Here is an 18,666-nt window from a genome sequence, read left to right on the forward strand (position 1 = left end):
AAAGTCACTGTATTTATAGGCATGCCAGTTGAGCGACAGGCACAGTGTGTGTGTGTTGTGTGTCTGGGCGTGTGCCCTGGTTCTCTTGCCAGTTTAGGCTGGGCAGGAATCCTGGCAGCTGCCCTCCCCCTCCCCCCCTTTCCAGGATCACCAGTGCCAACTCCGTCGCCAAGGAGCTGCTGCCTTTCGGTGCCCCTCCCCATCTGTAAAACACCATGTACAGCTGCCAACAGAGGCCGTTCCCTCCCCCACCCCCAAAGGGTTTTACAGGACATGGGATGATGGTGCTGCCTGGGAGTGATGGGAGTTGTAGTTCTGCAGCGGCCAGCAGGATTTCATATTGCCTCATGCTGGCCCAAAGTAGATCGTATAAGCCACAGCACCTTTGCAGTATAACACTCCAAATGCTGAGGACTAGATGCTTGTTCTCTTAGAGGGCTAGATGCTGTGTGACTCTTGGTGGCAGCCCCTCAAATAAAGCAGTCTTCCGGTATTTGAGGGGTGTGTGTGTGTGTCAAACTATCCTCCAAAGCACCAGAAGGCAGGACAAGAAGCAGATTAACAGAGTCGGAAGGGACCTTTGAGGTCATCTAGTCCAACCCCCTGCCCAGGGAGAGGACCCTACTCCATTTCTGACAGATGGCAGTCCAGTTTCTTTTTGAAAGCCTCCAGGTATGAAGCTCCCACAACTTCCAAAGGCAACTTCTCTTCCATGAGTTGGTGGTTCTCCCTGTCAAGTTTCTCCTTATTTCCAGGTTGAATCTCTCCTTGTTCGCTCCTTGCTTCCCCCCCCCCCCCCAAGAGCAACTGAACTTCCCGGTTTTTCTCTGAAGACGTTTTGCTTCTCATCCAAGAAGCTTCTTTAGCTCTTCCAGCAGCTGTCCGTCAAAGCATTCCTCCGGCCTGATCCATCCCTGAGCTCAAAGTCACCCACCAGATGCTACCGCCTGTTGCCTTAGGGACAGAAAGAAACCAAAATATCCAAGCCAATAGTAATTTTATAAAGAAGAAGTCCAGATTCCAACAGGTGGAAACTAACCACGGAGAGAATCTACCTGGAACTAAGGTGAAATTTTCTAACAATTGAGAACAATTAACCAGTGGAACTGCTTGCCACCAGAAATTGTGGGTGCTCCATCACTGCAGGCTTTTAAGAAGAGACTGGACAGCCATTTGCCTACAATGGGATAGGGTTTCTTGCCTAAGCAGGGGGTTGGACTAGAGGACCTCCAAGGTCCCTTCCAACCGTATGATTCTGTGTGCTAAGCAGTGTTGTGCTTGTGTGGAGTTAATTTTCTTGTTGAAGGATGGTTCCATTGTTCTTCTGCCAGTGGCGCTGGAGGCAGCAGGCGCTGACAACGACGTTGTTTTCTTCATATGTATTTATTTAGAAATCTTGATATTTATAATCCACCTGTAATATACTTAAATTGTAATCCCAGAGAAGGGTAAAATCCTTGCTTATAATCAGGGATGAAATTCAGCAGGTTCTGGAGCGGGAATTTTGAGTAGTTCAGAGAACTAGCAAATACCACCTCTGGCTGGCCCCAGTGGGGAGGGAATGGGGATTTTGCAGTCTCCTTCCCCTGCCCACAGAACCGGTAGTAAAAATAAATAAAATTGAATTTCATCACTGTTTATAATCCAACTCCAATCCCTTAAACTGCTTCTTATCTTCAGGGTCTTCAAATCCAAATATATTCCTGGAGCCAAGTCTTGCAAAGTCACAATTTATCATCCAATTTATCATCCCACCACGCCCCCCAAAATGGCATCCACTAGTTATTTTTATAGAGGAAAAGAAGAAAAAAGAAGAAGAAATCTTCAGGAGAAATCATTTCTAGCAGTGAAAACAACCAAACCCCAAAACAGCAGAAGAGCAAAAAGGGAAAATAAAAATTGAATCCCCAGATCCGCAGGAGAAATCTTTACTAGTAGTAAAAAAAGCAACCGAGCACAAAAACAGCAGAAGAGCCAAAAAAGAAAGAAAACAGGAATTGGTCATCCAAACGGGCCCACCAGGTCGTGTCCCCTCCACCCCAAAAAGACAATTTTCTAGAGTCCTCTCTTCCATTTTCCCCCTTTCTTTTCTGCCCGGGGCCAGATGGAGCCCAGGGCAAGGCGGGAGGGGCTTCGGGGACCCCGGCCCGGCCCTTCATGCATAATGCATCGGCGGCGGCGGGGGGGGGGGGGGGAAGGTTTAAAAGGCCGGAGGGGCGAGGCATGGGGCGCATTTGCCGGCGCTCAAGCGAAGCGCCTCGTTCCTCCCTCCCTGCGTCCCGTCCAGCCCATCCCGGACCGCCGCTATGTCGCTGCCGCTGTCGGACTACGAGAAGAGGAAGCAGATCAGCGTGCGGGGCTTGGCCGGCGTGGAGAACGTCACCGACCTGAAGAAGAGCTTCAACCGGCACCTCCACTTCACGCTGGTCAAGGACCGCAACGTCTCCACGCCCCGCGACTACTACTTCGCCCTCGCCCACACCGTCCGCGACCACCTGGTCGGGCGATGGATCCGCACCCAGCAGCACTACTACGAGAAGGACCCCAAGGTGCGGATACCCCCCTCCTCCTCCTCTTCCCCCCCTCCTCCTGCCTACCTGGCAGGGCTGTTGTGCGCTTTAGCCACGCGTGGATCGCTCGCTGGCGATCTTGATTGGGCGTGAGAAGACGAGTTTGCTTGCTTGCTTGCCGTCAAAGGATCCCGCGTCCCCCCCAAAACCATCATCCGCTGCTGGTGCTTGCTGGGATAAGAACCCCCCCACACCTCCTTGACTTTGAGTTAACAGAGAGGGAAGGGACCTTGCGGGTCATCTAGTCCAACCCCCTGCCCAAGCAGGAGACCCTGCCTCTGCCTCGGATCAAACTCACAACTCCTTTCTTTCCTTGCCGGCTCCCTAAGAACACCCCTTCTGCACCCCTTGAGCCCAATCCTCCAGGCCCTATCACCCCCGCCCAGGCTGAGATGATGGGCGCTGTAGTCCCAGAGGAGAACAGCAAGTCAGTGGCCGTTGTCTACATCGGATTCTTTTTTCCCAGCCAGTTATGGGCAGGCAGGACTCCAGGGGGCTGGTGGGGGTGGGGAGGCAAGCTGGCAGCGATGGGGGGCAAGATCAAAGCTGCAGAGGTGCCTATTAATAGCTGTTGATAGCATCGCTTAGGATGGTGGGAAATCACAGCCCCAGTTTGGGATGAGGGACGGGCAAGGGGGAAAAGCCACCAGCAAAGACGCCTTTGCACACCCCTGTGTGCAAAGCAAACCCTCACCTTGTGCTAAGAATAGAATAAGGAGAATAGAATAAGGAGAATAGAAGAGAATAAGGAGAATAGAATAGAATAGAATGAAATGGAAGAGAATAGAATAAGGAGAATAGAATAGAATAAGGAGAATAGAAGAGAATAAGGAGAATAGAATGGAATAGAATGAAATGGAAGAGAATAGAATAAGGAGAATAGAATAGAATAAGGAGAATAGAATAGAATAAGGAGAATAGAATGGAATAAGGAGAATAGAATGGAATAGAATGAAATGGAAGAGAATAGAATGAGAATAGAATAGAATAAGGAGAATAGAATGGAATAAGGAGAATAGAATGGAATAGAATGAAATGGAAGAGAATAGAATAAGGAGAATAGAATTCTTTATTGGCCAAGTGTGATTGGACCCACAAGGAATTTGTCTTTGGTGCATAAGCTCTCAGTGTGCATAAGGAGAATAAACTACGTTCATCAAGAGTAAAAAGACAAAACACTTAGTGATAGTCTTAGGTTACTAATAAGCAATCAAATCATACTAGGAAACAAGTAAAACAATATCAATTGTAAAGATACAAGCAACATGGCTATAGTCATAAGTGAGAAGAGAGAGGTACTAGGAAGGAAGAGAAGAAGAGGAATACAGTTTTAGTAGATAATTTGACAGTTGAGGGAATTAGTTGTTTAGCAGAGTGATGGCATTTGGGGAAAAACTGTCCTTGTGTCTAGTTGTCTTGGTGTGCAGTGCCCTATAGCGTCGTTTTGAGGGTAGGAGTTGAATCAACTTATGTCCAAGGGGGTTGCGTTGTAGAGATATTTTCACTGCTCTCTTTTTGACTCGTGCAGTGTACAGGTGGAAGGCAGGTTGGTAGCCATGGTTTTTTCTGTAGTAGTAGCCCGACTACTACCCTGCATGCCAAGCAGGAGCCTGGTCCCAAAGCTGGAGCCGCCCCATCCTTGGGGTCCTTGCCCTGCGAGGGGTGCCCTCTCCCTTCGCGCCCCAGTGCAAAAGCGCCTCGACTCTTTAAATTTAGCCGGCTTGACATTTGGAGTGAACTTTTGCTATTTGATGCCAGCTATGCTTGTTGTGTCAGCAGGAGCCTTCAAGGGATACTGGATACGGCTTGCAAACTTTTTTACCAAGGGCTGAGTTAGCGCAGCTGGACTGGGCGGGGGGAGGTCAAAAAGGGGGGAGCGGCTTGCAGCAGGCTGCTCTTGACAAATCTCTCTTTTGGGGAGTGGGGGGCTCTTGCTCCATTCCTGTTTTGCACGATGCATTCAGTTCTAAACCCAAGGGGGTTGTTGCGTTCACACAACCCCCGTAAACCGAGGGTCTGCCAATGCAACCATGTGCACAATTGCATTGAATACAGGTTGCTCCTGATTTACAAGTTTCGCTTAGTGGCAGTTCCAAGTTACGACGGCCCTGAAAAAAAGAGAAATTTTTGCACACTGGCGATTATTGAAGTCACATGGTCAAAATTCGGAGACTTGGCAACTGTCTCATATTTATGACGGGGGTTGCATCCCGGGTTTATGTGAATCTGACAAGGCAAATTCACTTAATAACCGCTTATGAGCTTAGCTGCAGAGAGTTTGAAAACCGCCAAGTTTTAAAATTGCCCTGTTTGGAGACTCCTGGAATAAAGTATCATCACAATGAATGAGAATGTAATCAAATCTTGCGGTAGAGAAATCTCTTAGGATTTTCTATCCTGCTGTTTAGATTAACAGAGTTGGAAGGGACCTTGTAGGTCATCTAGCCCAACCCCCCCTCCATCCAAGCAGGAGATGCTACCTACACCATTTCTGACAGATGGCAGTCCAGTTTTTTCTTGAAAGCCTCCAGGGATGAAGCTCCCACAACTTCCGAAGCCAACTCCTGTTCCATGGGTTGATTGTTCTCCCTGTCAGGAAATTCCTCCTTATTTCTAGGTTGAATCTCTCCTTGGTTAGTTTCCATCCATTCTTCCTTGTCTGGCATTCGGGGGCCTTGGAAAGTAGCTTGACCCCCTCCTCTCTGTGGCAGCCCTGGTATCTGAGTTCTCCTTTGGTGTTTTGGGGGGTCTTTCTCTCCATTTCATCTCCAAAATATTTATGGGCTTTTGCAAAATTCAGGCCTCGATCGTTTGAGTCTATGGATTTGATGTGAAGAGAGGTGTGGTTTATTTATTAACCGTGTGGATGGAAAATGTGGCATCCATTGGTAAAACCACCTTGTGAAATGAGGCATTTTAGAGGACTTGAAGTCAGGCTGGATGAACTTCTGCTAACGTTTTAATGCCAAGTTTTGGGCTCTGGACAGCTTCTCACATCGGAGTTTGCCACTTGGTGTTGATAGCAATGCTGGCAATGCAGTGCTTTAAAAATGGCCTACTCCGTGTGCAAAGATCAGTTTCAAAGAAAAGCTAAAAGGATTTAGGACTCAAACTCCGTTCTGATTGGCTTGAGTTTGCAATTCACATTAGTCCAGACATAAAGAGGGTCATGTATGTTCAGGTGTGTTTGGGAAGCCCAGCTATTTTCTTAGTGTGTCCATGGAGATTCTCAATTATGCAGGTCATGGTTGTCCCAAAGGTACTTTTTGCAAAAGACAACTGGGCTTCCTTGATTTTTAATTTGAAAACATTTCTCATCCAAGAAGCTCCTTCAGTTCGAACAGACTGGTGGGGAACGGAAGGATTTATACAACATACGTCTTCTAGAATATAAATCTTCCCGTTCCCCACCAGTAATGGTGGAGCACCCTTAATGCAGGAATAACAGGGACACAGTGGCTAAGATGCTGAGCTTGTCGATCAGAAAGGTCAGCACTTCGGTGGTTCGAATCCCTGTCACTCCCTGCATGACTGCCTGGCTTAGCAACGGCTCCAATTATGGTTGTAGGGTGAGGACTACGTCTAGCCAGGATTCAGGTGAATGCATTGGATGTGTTGTTGTTAGTTGCAAAGTTGTGTCTGACTCATCGCGACCCCATGGACCACGTTCCTCCAGGCCTTCCTGTTCTTTACTATCCTCCGGAGTCCATTTAAGCTCAGGCCAACTGCTTCGGGGACTCCATCCAGCCACCTCATTCTCTGCTGTCCCCTTCTTCTTCTTTTGCCCTCCATCCTTCCCAGCATGAGGCTCTTCTCCAGGGAGTCCTTCTTCCTTCTCATCAGGTGGCCAAAGCCTTTGAGTCTCCTCTTCAGGATCCGGCCTTCTAAAGAGCAGCCAGGGTTGATCTCCTCTAGGACTGACCGGTTGGATGGCCTTGCAGTCCAAGGGACTCAATGCAGGAGTCTTCTTCTCCAGCACCAGAGTTCAAAGGCCTCCATTCTTTGGCGCTCAGCCTTCCTTGTGGTCCAACCTTCACAGCCATCCATTGCAACTGGGAAAACCACTGCCTTGGCTAGACGCACTTTTGATTGGCAGGGTGATGTCTCTGCTTTTTAGGATGCTGCCTAGATTTCAGATTGCAAATTTCCACTTTTTTCTGCAAGTCTCCAATTTGCAAATTCATCTCCAAAATGAAGAGATGAATGTAGAATTCCAAAAGTTTCCTTCTTCGGAGCGGGTGGGGGAAAGGCTATTTACTGACACACACCCCTTTTTTTTTCTTCCTTTCTCCTAGCGCATTTATTACCTTTCCTTGGAGTTTTACATGGGACGGACGCTGCAAAACACCATGGTGAACCTGGGCTTGCAAAATGCCTGCGATGAAGCCATTTACCAGGTTTGGGAGCTGCTCTCTTGAATCGATTGGGGAGGGGGCAGGGAACTGGGGCAGCTTTAGGGAAAGGGATCCCGGGGGGGGGGGCAAAAACGTTTGCAAAGATGCCCCCCTCCCCACGTTTTTCACAAAGGAGAATGTTATGAAGGGACGAGGAAGTTTGGTCTACTGGTTAAGGCACTAGGCTAGAAAGTGGGAGATGGTGAGTGGCCTTAGGCATGAAATCCAGCTAGGTGACTTTGGCCCAATCACCAGGAGATAGTGAGTTCTAGTCCCACTTTAGGCATGAAATCCAGCTAGGTGACTTTGGAGTTGGTGAGTTCTAGTCCTGCCTTAAACCTGAAAGCTGTCTGGGTGATTTTGGGCCAATCACTCTCTCTCCGCCAGCCCACCTCACAAGGTTGTTATGGTGGGAAAAATAGGAGGAGGAAGAGGAAGGAATCTTAGATATGTTGACTTCCTTGAGTTAATTGTAAAAATAATAAAGGAGGAATACAAACCAACTAACCGATAAATATTTTTGGGTCCCACAATTGAAATTATATTCTCTTTTCTTCCCTGTTACAGCTGGGCTTGGATATGGAGGAGCTGCAGGAAATTGAAGAGGACGCCGGCTTGGGCAACGGAGGACTGGGGCGACTGGCAGGTGGGCATGAGCGAGGGGCAAATTGGGACATAACAGCCCCCTTCCTTGGCGGGCCAAAGTTCCTGCAAAGATCTTGTACGATCTTGCCTTTTGGGGAGCAGAGAAGCCCCGTCTACCATTGTATCGAAGGGCGACGTTTTCATCAGCTGATCAAGCGATACGTTGCTGAACACTTCCGCCTTTGAATGAGATTTGTAAGAACGATACAGGCGGGATCCAACGGAATAAAAACAATTGGTTCGTTGGAAAAGACGAACCCAATTTCCCCCCCAAGTTTAAAATCCTTCCTGTCAGGAGGATATTTTTTTTTTCTAGACAAGGGCAACCTCTGCTCGTAAAACCTCACCCTCATTAGAATGGTGCCTCTGGAGGTCATCTACTCCACCCCCTAAATTGCATAGAGGTGATCATCTAGAGCAGTGAGGGTGAACCTTTTCGGCACCAAGTGCCCAAACTGGAATCCACGTATGTGTGCATGTACCAGAGTGCTGGAACCCCAAAGACCAGCTGGCCGGAGCGCGCATGCCTGTTTTTTGGGCCATTTTCAGGCTGTTTTGGGCCATTTTGAGCCCCCCAAATGGCCTGAAAACGCCATGAATGTTTTTCAGCGCTCCGGTGCCCATGATGTTCAGTGCCCAAAATCAGAAGAGGGCATGCGTGCCCACAGAGAAGGGCGCTGTGCCACTTCTGGTACACATGCCATAGATTCGCCATCATTGGATCTAGAGTCTAGAATCCCCACTTGGGGATTGATGTACAGCAGGGGTGTCCAAACTTGGCAACTTTAAGACTTGTGGACTTCAACTCCCAGAATTCCCCAGCCAGCAGAGCTGGCTGGGGAATTCTGGGAGTTGAAGTCCACAAGTCTTAAAGTTGCCAAGTTTGGATACCCCTGATCTACAGTGTATTCCTTAGGCTGAGCTTTGTCAGGCTGTTTTTGTACGCTGGATATATGGTGCAAATTCAGCCCGAGTGTGTTGCCACAAGCCTCGGCCCGATGACACTAGCGAGAGAGTTGTCTTCAGAATAAAGTTCAATCTCACTTTATTGAGTTGAGTGGAGGTCCTGAGGTGGTCTCGCAGACACTCCACGGTGTTTGCTTGCCATTGATAGGGAAGAGATGAACCCCGTCTGCCTTCGAAGATTTCCTGTTGGTCTCCTTTCCAACTTCAATCCAGCTATTTTAAGGCAGCCATTTCAGAGGAACTTACTAACTCATGCAGGTTTTTCTGGGGACCCTTCTGCCTCTAGTGTGCCACGCTCAGCCTAGTGATCTCTACAATCCCCTCGTTTCAGTCAAACTGGGACTGGTTCGCACAACCAGCGAACCCTTAATGTGGCTTGTTTCTTTCCATATTTTGTGCATTTACAAACCATAGTGTTGGGTGTTCAATGAAACCAAGCCAACATGCCTTACGTCAAACTCACTTTAAAGCTGTTGTGGCCTGCCAGTGGACAGCGGAGCTGGCAGCGGATTCGGACAGGGAGGAGGTTGGGGAGGAAGATGGGCCAGTCCTGGAGTCTGGGGAAGGCTCTGATGGAGGCTCTGTGTTGGAGGCAGAGAGGGGACCAGGGCCATCTGACAGTTATCAGCTGCCTTCAGAGTCAGACATCAATGAGGCAGAGGAACAGCTTGAGCCTGTTCCCAGTGTGCGCATGCGCAGAGTTGCCAGACGAAGGGAAGAGCTAAAGAACAGGGGTCGACTTGGGAGGAAGGCCACAGGTGGACGATGAATGGCCCCTCCCAGAGGGAATAAAAGAGGAGCAAAAGGGGAGTGGAGTTTGCAGGAGAGACCATTAGTTCGCTTCATTGGTTTGTGACCCTCCGAGACTCCTGGCCAAGTTTTGCAGAGATCGTCATGGCAGCTCTCCAAGCCAGAGAAGGTCTGTGACTGTAAATCCTCCCTTCAAAGAGTTTGCTGGATGGGAAAGAGTAAATTAATAAAAGGGTTTTTTTGTCGGGACAAAGACAGGCTCTTCAGTCTCTCGGGAAGCCTCAGTCAGAACAAAATCAGGGGTATCCAGCCTTGGCAACTTTAAGACCTGTGGACTTCAACTCCCAGAATTCCCCACCCAGCTTGAAGTCCACAAGTCCTAATGTTGTCAAAGCTGCATCCTCCTGTTTTCCAATGTCCTTTAGTCTTCTTTCCGTTCTGCTCACTGGTCCTCTTGTGGGTTTCACCGTCGCCCCCCAGCTTGCTTCCTGGACTCCATGGCGACTCTCGGCTTGGCTGCTTATGGCTACGGGATCCGCTACGAGTTCGGCATTTTCAACCAGAAGATCTTGGGAGGCTGGCAGGTGGAGGAAGCCGACGACTGGCTGCGTTACGGCAATCCCTGGGAGAAGGCCCGCCCGGAGTACATGATCCCCGTCCACTTCTACGGACGCGTGCAACACGGAGAGGGAGAACAGAAGTGGACTGACACGCAGGTAAGCGGCTTTTGGTCCTTGCACAGGTGAGTGTCCTTGTGTTTCCTCCCCAAACATCGCAGCTTCCCTGGGATACAACCGGGGGCGAAATCAACTTACCTGTTTGCAAATGGGAGCGCTCGCTCGCTTTGCTTGCACGCACCACCTCCGCGCATGTGCAGGACCTCCTGTGCATGCGCAGAGCATCAAAAATGGGACGTGATGACATCCGGGTAGGTGGGTGGAGCCTCCCGCCGCCGTCACTACCTATTCACCCGAACTGGGTAGAAGTGGCTGAATTTACCACCCATCGTTTCTCTTATCCGGCATTCTGGCTGAATTCCCACAAGACTTTTCACTTCATCTCTCACTGCTCCTGTTTGGAGTTCCTACATGACAGGAAGTCCTCAACTTACAGCTATTCATTTAGTGACCGTTCAAAGTTACAGCGGCACTGAAAAAAGTGACCGGGAACCGTTCTTCACACTTACGGCCGTTGCAGCATCCCCATGGACTCTGGTTCATATTTATGACGGTCGCAGTGTCCCAAGGTCACGCGATCCCCTTTTGTGACCCTCTGACAAGCAAAGTCAATGGGGGAGCCGGATCCGCTTAACAAACTTAATGACTGCAGTGATTCACTTAGCGACTGTGGCCAAAAGGATCGTAAAATGGGACTTACCCATTTAACTCTCTTACCATGTCTTGCTTAGCCACAAAAATGTTTGGGACTCGATTGTGGTCGTAAGTCGAGGACTACCTGTAAAATCCCAACTGGGATCAGAATTTCCCAGCTGCCAGTTGGTGAGTGAGCTGTGAGTGATTTTTACAGCCTTTTTTGTGGCCGTTGTTAAGTGAACCCATTGTTCGGTAAGCCTTGTTTATTTGTCTGAAATAGAGTATTACTATATTACCTATGGGAGCCTGGGTCTGCCTGGGGACTGATCACGGTTACTTTTTCCCCCTCCCCATCCCTGCGCAGGTGGTGCTCGCCTTGCCATACGACACCCCCGTGCCCGGGTATCGCAACAACACGGTCAACACCATGCGGTTGTGGTCGGCCAGGGCTCCCAACGAGTTCAACCTGAAGGATTGTAAGTAGCTCCAACCTGAGATTTAAACTGATCTCGGGTGACTTGTGCCAACAATTGAACCCCCAAGTTCTGTTGTTAAGCAAAAGATTTGTTAATTGAAGCCCCTACACCTCAAAGTTGCCATGGTTGGGAAACTTCGATTTAAACAGACATGATAAACTCAGAAACGTGGCCCTGAACTAAACTTTATTCAGGTGTGGCCCCAACACCAAGAAGGCTGTGTTTCTAGTCCTCATTGTCTTTTTATTTTAATTTTGAAGCTTCCTATGGTTAATTAAATTATATTAACCTATTCTTTTCTCTCCGTTTTTTAAAAACCTTCCCTTCTTCAGTCAATGTGGGTGGCTACATCCAGGCCGTGCTGGACCGAAATTTGGCAGAAAACATTTCCCGCGTTCTGTATCCCAATGATAATGTAAGTATCTTTTTCTATTATTCCCCCCCCCCCCCCCCGAATGTGCTAGGGAACTTTTAAATCAGCCGTCACCAACTGGTGAGTCCACAAGAAAATTTTGGTGGGCCACAGAAAAAAGATTTCCATTTGTTATGTTGCACTCAATCGGGGGTCCTCAAACTACGGCCCCTGGGATGGATACGTGCAATGAACGCTTGTGTTGCTCCAGAGAGTCTCCCCCTTCGGGGTCTTTTTGGGTGGGTCGGGGGGGGGGCAGAAATCCCAACTTGGGGTCTGCTTCAGCCTCCTGGTGGGGGGCTTTGGGCGAAGGCTGGAGGGAAGCGCTGCTGGTGGCGAAGAGCCAGAGGGCCTCGTTCCAGTGGGACTGCATCCTGGCCTGGAACTGGCTGACCATCTCAGCCCACTGAGCCTCCAGGCCCTGGCACCTGGCCTTGCACTCCTGCAGGTCTTCCCTCTGCTTGGAAAGCCCATGCTCCTAGTCCTCAGTGAGTTGCCTCTGCTGAGCCTCCTCGGTCAGATCCAATTTGAACTGAGCTCTTTTGCCAACTCTTTCTCCCGGTGGATGCTTAGCTCCAGCAACGGCTTCCTGTTGGGGCCCTAAGGAGCCCGGATGGGCAGGCGAGGAGTGGCTGGGAGGGGAGGGGCGAGTAGAGGCTGGCGAGGCGCCCCTCAACATGAGTGACATCAAGTTGGCCACTCATTAGCCAAATCATATTAGTGGTCTGCGGGATTTAAAATTATGAATTTAGTGGTCCCGTAGGTCCGAAAGGTTGGGGACCCTTGTTCTAGTCCATTCCCCTGGCATTTCAGAAGGTTGGCTGTCCAGTCTCTTCTTCAAAACCTCCAGTGATGGAGCACTCACAACTTCTGGTAGCAAGGGGTTCCACTGGTTAATTGTTCTAACTGTCAGGAAATTCCTCCTTGATTTCAGGTCGCTTCTCTCCTTGATTAGTTTCCATCCATTGATCCAAAGGTGCTTTTTTTTTTTTTCAAGAGTCAACTGGACTTCCTGGATTTTCTTTGAAGAAGCTTCTTGGATGAGAAGCGAAACCTCTTCAAAGAAAAGCCAGAAAGAGCCGGTTGCCTCTTGGAAAAAACACCTTTGGGTCAACCAGGATTGAGACTCTCCGTAGGCAATCTTTTCCCATCCACTGCTGCTTCTCCTGCCTTCAGGTGCTTTGGAGAACAGGTGCTCCTTAGAAAGCAAGAAGCAGAGTCTTGGTCCTTGCAAAACCTCTTTTATTTACACAACTGTGAATTCCTTTCATTCCCAGTCCGCAAGGGCTTAGCAAACAGTCTTTCAGAGGAATGTTTATCCACACGCACCTTATCTCGCTTGGAGAGCTGCCAGATAACTAGATTCCAAACGCAGGGCGAGGCCACACTTGGCACAGAGTCTCTTATAGTCACAAACACAACTTTCCACTCTTGAAACGACTGAAGGGACGAATTGTTTCCTGCAAAAGCCCCCTCCCCATTCGCTCCTCTTTTGTCTCCTGTGGGAGGGGCCAATCACCTCCAAGGTGTGGCTTTACTCCCAAGTCGACCCTGCTTTCTGAGTTGTTCTTGTCTTCTGGCAGCTCTGCGCATGTGCACACTGGGAACAGGCTCCAACTGTCCTTCTGCCTCACTGCTGTCTAGCTCCCTCTATGCCTCCGACGCAGAGCCCTCGTCTGAGCTTTCCTCAGCTCCCAGGACTGGCCCATGTTCCTCCCCAACCTCCTCACTGCCGACTCTGCTGCCAGCTGCACTGGCGGGCCGCAACAATAGGTTGACGTCTGCTCTTTCTCTCCGCAGTTCTTCGAGGGCAAAGAGCTGCGTCTGAAGCAGGAGTATTTCGTGGTGGCCGCCACGCTTCAAGATATCATCCGCCGGTTCAAATCCTCCAAGTTCGGCAGCCGTGATCCTGTCCGCACCTCCTTTGACGCTTTCCCAGACAAGGTACCTAACAAAGCAGTTTGTGATGCAACTGCCAATCTGTGTCCCAGGAGGTTTAGTGGGTGGGAAAGCTCACCGGACGAGCCTCGGGGGCCAGTTTTTCAGAGAACCAGTGGAGACCCCATTTCGGGAGGGTGGTTCGTTTTTGATTCAGCTCCCCTTTCAGCTTTAGAGTCCTGTTTCGCCTCTCCTCCTTTCTGTTCTGACCGAGGCTTCCCAAGAGCCTGAAGCAAATTCCTGGTCCCGACAAAAAACCCTTTTATTAATTTACTGTGAATTCTGCTCATTCACATCCAGCAAAGTTTTTCAAGGGAGGATTTATGGTCACAGACCTTCTCTGGCTTGGAGAGCTGCCAGGCCCATCTCTACAAAACCTGGCCAGGAGTCTCGGAGGGTCACGAACCAATGAAGCGAACTAATGGTCTTCTGCAAACTCCCCTCCCCTGTCGCTCCTCTTTTATTTCCTCTGGGAGGGGCCCTTCATTGTCCACCTGTGGCCTTCCTCCCAAGTCCACCCCTGATCCTTAGCTGTTCCCTTTGTCTGGCAGCTCTGCGCATGCGCACACTGGGAACAGGCCTAGAGGGTTCAAGATGGGTCACACCCAGCTGGATGGAGAGATAGGGCTGCTTCTTTTGTTCAGAGGGAGATTAGCAGAAGGGATTATTCTAGATTTATTGGGGAATTTGGAGCTCAGCCTTCTCCAGCTGTAAAATGGGCCTAAGGACAGCTGAAATGGCAATGCCTGTTTGGAGGTCTTTAAGTTCCCACCATTCCCTCGGATTTGTTGTGTTTTGACAACTGCAGGTCGCCATTCAACTCAATGACACACACCCTTCGCTGGCCATCCCAGAGCTGATGAGGATTTTGATGGATATTGAGAAGCTGGATTGGGATAAGGTAAGAATCTGTAATTTGGCAAAAAAAACCTTAGGCATGGATGGATGGATGGATGGATGGAAGGAAGGAAGGAAGGAAGGAAAAATAGCAATAGCACTTAGACTTATATACCACTTCACAGTGCTTCATAGCCCTCTCTAAGCAATTTACAGAGTCTGCCTCTTGCCCCCAACAATCTGGGTCCTCATTTTACCCACTTTGGAAGGACAGAAGATTTAGTCACCCTTGAGCTGGTCAGGACTGAACTCCTGATTGTGAGCAGAGTTAGGCTGCAATTCTGCATTTTAACAAGAAGGAAGGAAGGAAGGAAGGAAGGAAGGAAGGAAGGAAGGAAGGAAAGAAAAAATAGCAATAGCGCTTAGACTTATATGCCGCTTCATAGTGCTTTACAGCCCCTCTCTACGCGGTTTATAATCTGGGTCCTCATTTTACCCACCCCTGAAGGACAGAAGGCCAAGTCAACCTTCAGCCTGGTGAGATTCAAAATGTCAAATTGCAGGCAGCCGGCTGTCAGCAGAAGTCACCTGCAGTATTGCACTCTAACCACTGGTTGTTGTTTTTTTGTACAATGTTTGCAAACGCGATGCCTCTGAAACAAGCTTTGCTCTCTCTCCGCATTGCAGGCCTGGGACGTCACCGTGCGCACCTGCGCATACACCAACCACACTGTGCTGCCGGAGGCGCTGGAGCGCTGGCCTGTCCACCTCTTCGAGACCCTCCTGCCGCGTCACTTGGAGATCATCTACGAAATTAACCAGCGTTTCCTCGATGTGAGTGCAACCCCCACCCCCCAAAAAAGTTCGTCGTGGCCAAATGTCTCATATTTTGGGCAGTCAGATAGACTGCTCCTGGATACAGATATAGGATCAAGATCACATATAAGAGTTCCACTTTAGAAGGCCACACTTGGAATACTGTGTCCAGTTTTGATCGCCACGCTATGTAAAAAAATGTTGAGACTCTGGAAAGAGCGCAGAGGAGAGCTACAAAGATTATTAGGGGACTGGAGGCTAAAACACATAACAACAGGACTTAGACTTATATACTGCTTCACAGAACTTTTCAGCCCTCTCTAAGTGGTTTACAGAGTCAGCCTTTTGCCCCCAAACATCTGGGTCCTCCTTTTACCCACCTTGGAAGGATGAGTCAACCTTGAGCATGGTCAGACTCGAACTGCTGGCAGCCAGCAGTCAGCAGAAGTCGCCTGCAGTACTGCAATCTAACCACTGCCACCATGGCTCTTAAAACATACGAAGAACGGTTGCGGAATTGGGCATGTCTAGGGGAGATAAGGGACGCGGTGGCTCAGGGGCTAAGACATTGAACTTGTCAATCAGAAAGGTAAGCTGTTCAGCGGTTCGAATCCCTAGCGCCCTGTAACGGAGTGAGCTCCTGTTACTTGTCCCAGCTTCTGCCAGCCTAACGGTTCGAAAGCACGTAAAAAATGCGAGTAGAAAAATAGGGACCACCTTTGGTGGGAAGGGAACAACGTTCCGTGCACCTTCGACGTTGAGTCATGCCGGCCACATGACCAGGGAGACGTCTTCGGACAGCGCTGGCTCTTCGGCTTTGAAACAAAGATTAGAGCCGCCCCCTAGAGTCGGGAACGACTAGCACATATGTGCGAGGAGAACCTTTACCTTTTAGGGGAGATGCGAAAGCTGTTTCCCAATATTTAAGGGGCTCCTACAAAGAAGAGGGGGATAACCTATTTTCCAAAGCATCAGAAGGCAAGACAAGAAACAATAGATGGAAATTAATCCAGGAGAGAAGCAACCTAGAATTAAGGAGAAATTCCAAACAGTGAGAGGAATCAACCAATAGTTTGCCTTCAGAAGTTGGGGGTGCTCCGTCACCAGATATTTTAAAGAAGAGGTTGGGCACCCATTTGTCTGAAATGTTATAGGCTCTCCTGCTTCAGCAGTGGGTTGGACGAGAAATCCTCCAAGGTCCCTTCCAACTCTGTGATTCTATGTTCTAAGGGCCTAGCCAGCCAGCGAGCCAGCCAAACCCATTGCCCAGCTACTCCATTCCACCTGGCTCTCTGTTCTCTTCTTTCTCCTGCATTCTCTTTGGGTCCCTCAAGGAGAATCTCGTGTTCTCCAGCTGTTTCCAGGGATCAATGGTTGCATTCCCACAACATAAAGAATCGTGCAAAGGCACACACAAGGCTGTGTGTGAATCTGGTCATTTGCAACGATTGTCCTAACAGCATCTTTGTGTGTGTGTGTGTGTGTGTCTGTCTGTCCATGTCTTCTGCAGAGAGTCTACGCCACCTTCCCGGGAGACCTTGACCGGATGCGCCGCATGTCCATGGTGGAAGAAGGCAGCGTCAAACGGATCAACATGGCGCACCTCTGCATCGTGGGCTCCCATGCGGTCAACGGAGTCGCCTGGATCCATTCTGAGATCCTGAAGGCCACTGTGTAGGTATCTGGAGTCTCAGAGAGATGGAGGGAGCGGGGGAGAGGGATTTCTCCCACCATCGGGGACAAACAAGAGGAGGGCAGACTGGACCCTTGTCCAAACCTGGCACAATGGACTCTCTTGTGCAAAAGAAGGATTGTGCGGCCCACGAAAGTACAACTAGACGGAACAAAAGGGTTAGCTCTCTTTTCTTGAAACTGAACAGGTGCTGGAATATAGAAGGTCCTTGACGTAGGACTGACTGAGCCTAAAATTTCCATTGTTCAACAAGACCGTTGTTGAGTTTTGCCTTTCTCGACGCAGTTGTTAAGTGGATCACTGCGGTTGTTGAGTTAGTAGCATGGTCATTAAGTGAATTTGGCTTCGCCATGTCAGAGGGTCGCAAAAGCGGATCACATGGCCACCGTCATAAATACAGGCCGAGTGTCACGTGACTCTGCGGCTGCTGTAATACAGGCTGTCCTCAATTTATAACCCCAATTAGAATTAAAAAGAATGTTGCTAAGCAAGACATTTGTTAAGTGAGTTTTGTCCCATTTTGCAACCTTTCTTGCCACAGTTGTTGAGTGAATCATTGCAGCTGTTAGTAACACAGTTATTAAGTGAATCTGGCTTCCCCATTGATTTTGCTTGTCAGGAGGTCGCAAAAGGGGGGATCACATGACCCTGGGACACAACAACCGTCATTAATAGGAGTCAGTTGCCACGCAGTTCAATTTTGATCAAGTGATCATTGGAATGCTGCAATGGTCATTAAGTGTGAAAAACGGTTGTAAGGGTTAAATGGCTAACACTAAATAGTCGAAGACAAAAATTCTAATTAAGATTTGAATTAAGGTTAAGATCAGGATGCTGGCTAACTCTATAATTGAAGAAAAATATTCTAAGCCAGATTTTAGTTAAGGTTACAGTGAGGATCCTAGCTAACACTATAGTTAAGATTAAGATTCTGATTAAGATTCTTTATTTAAGGATAAGAGGGGGATCCTGGACTACACAATTAAATCAAGTTTGGGAGAATATGAATTGCATTTAGACATTTACAGAATCCAGGAACGTGGTGGCTCAGTGGCTAAGACGCTGAGCTTGTCGATCAGATAGGTCGGCAGTTCGGCGGTTCGAATCCCTAGCGCCACGTAACGGAGTGAGCTGCCATTACTTGTCCCAGCTTCTGCCAACCTAGCAGTTTGAAAGGCATAAAATATGCAAGTAAAAAAATAGGGACCACCTTTGGTGGGGAGGGAACAGCGTTCCGTGCACCTTCAGTATTGAGTCCTGCCGGCCACATGGCCACGGAGACGTCTTCGGACAGCGCTGGCTCTTTGGCTTTGAAAGAGAGATGAGCAGCGCCCCCTAGAGTCGGGAACGATTAGCACATAAGTGCAAGGGGAACCTTGACCTTTATCTTAGAATCCAAATGGGGCCCCAATAATGGATAATTCTTTGCCTTCTTCAGAAATAATTTTTTATTTCTTCTTCTTTTCCCATCTTCGTTCGCCCTTTTGCCAAATGGAAATAGTTTTCCCTGCCCTGCATAGACCTCTCTTCTTATTGCCACTCTCTTCCCAAGGTTTAAAGATTTCTACGAATTTGAACCGCACAAGTTCCAGAACAAAACCAACGGCATCACGCCCCGTCGGTGGCTGGTTTTATGCAACCCTGGGCTGGCAGAGGTCATAGCTGAGGTGAGCCTGTCATTGTTCTGACCAAGGCTTCCCAAGAGCATGAAGCCAACTCCTCGTCCCGACAAAAAACCCTTTCATTAATTGACTGTGAATTCTGCTCCTTCACATCCAGCAAAGTCTTTCAAGGGAGGATTTACGGTCACAGACCTTATCTGGCTTGGAGAGCTGCCAGGCCGATCTCTGCAGAAC

The 18,666-nt window shown here is 49.0% G+C and overlaps 1 protein-coding gene across 1 annotated transcript in view; it reads left to right on the forward strand.

Annotated features, from left to right (window-relative positions):
* The first annotated feature begins 2,217 nt into the window (after positions 1 to 2,217).
* Positions 2,218 to 18,666, forward strand: part of PYGM (glycogen phosphorylase, muscle associated) — a 29,305-nt gene continuing 12,856 nt past the window's right edge. The window contains exons 1-11 of the mRNA XM_081968522.1: positions 2,218 to 2,549; positions 6,866 to 6,967; positions 7,532 to 7,610; positions 9,806 to 10,041; positions 11,003 to 11,114; positions 11,447 to 11,529; positions 13,327 to 13,470; positions 14,273 to 14,365; positions 14,989 to 15,135; positions 16,628 to 16,791; positions 18,363 to 18,477. Coding sequence (XP_081824648.1) covers positions 2,307 to 2,549; positions 6,866 to 6,967; positions 7,532 to 7,610; positions 9,806 to 10,041; positions 11,003 to 11,114; positions 11,447 to 11,529; positions 13,327 to 13,470; positions 14,273 to 14,365; positions 14,989 to 15,135; positions 16,628 to 16,791; positions 18,363 to 18,477 — 1,518 coding nt within the window. The 5' untranslated portion in view covers positions 2,218 to 2,306. The remainder of the gene's footprint in view (positions 2,550 to 6,865; positions 6,968 to 7,531; positions 7,611 to 9,805; positions 10,042 to 11,002; positions 11,115 to 11,446; positions 11,530 to 13,326; positions 13,471 to 14,272; positions 14,366 to 14,988; positions 15,136 to 16,627; positions 16,792 to 18,362; positions 18,478 to 18,666) is intronic.

This window comes from Natrix helvetica (genome assembly GCF_964273705.1).
Source record: "Natrix helvetica genome assembly, chromosome: 16".
NCBI lineage: Eukaryota > Metazoa > Chordata > Lepidosauria > Squamata > Natricidae > Natrix > Natrix helvetica.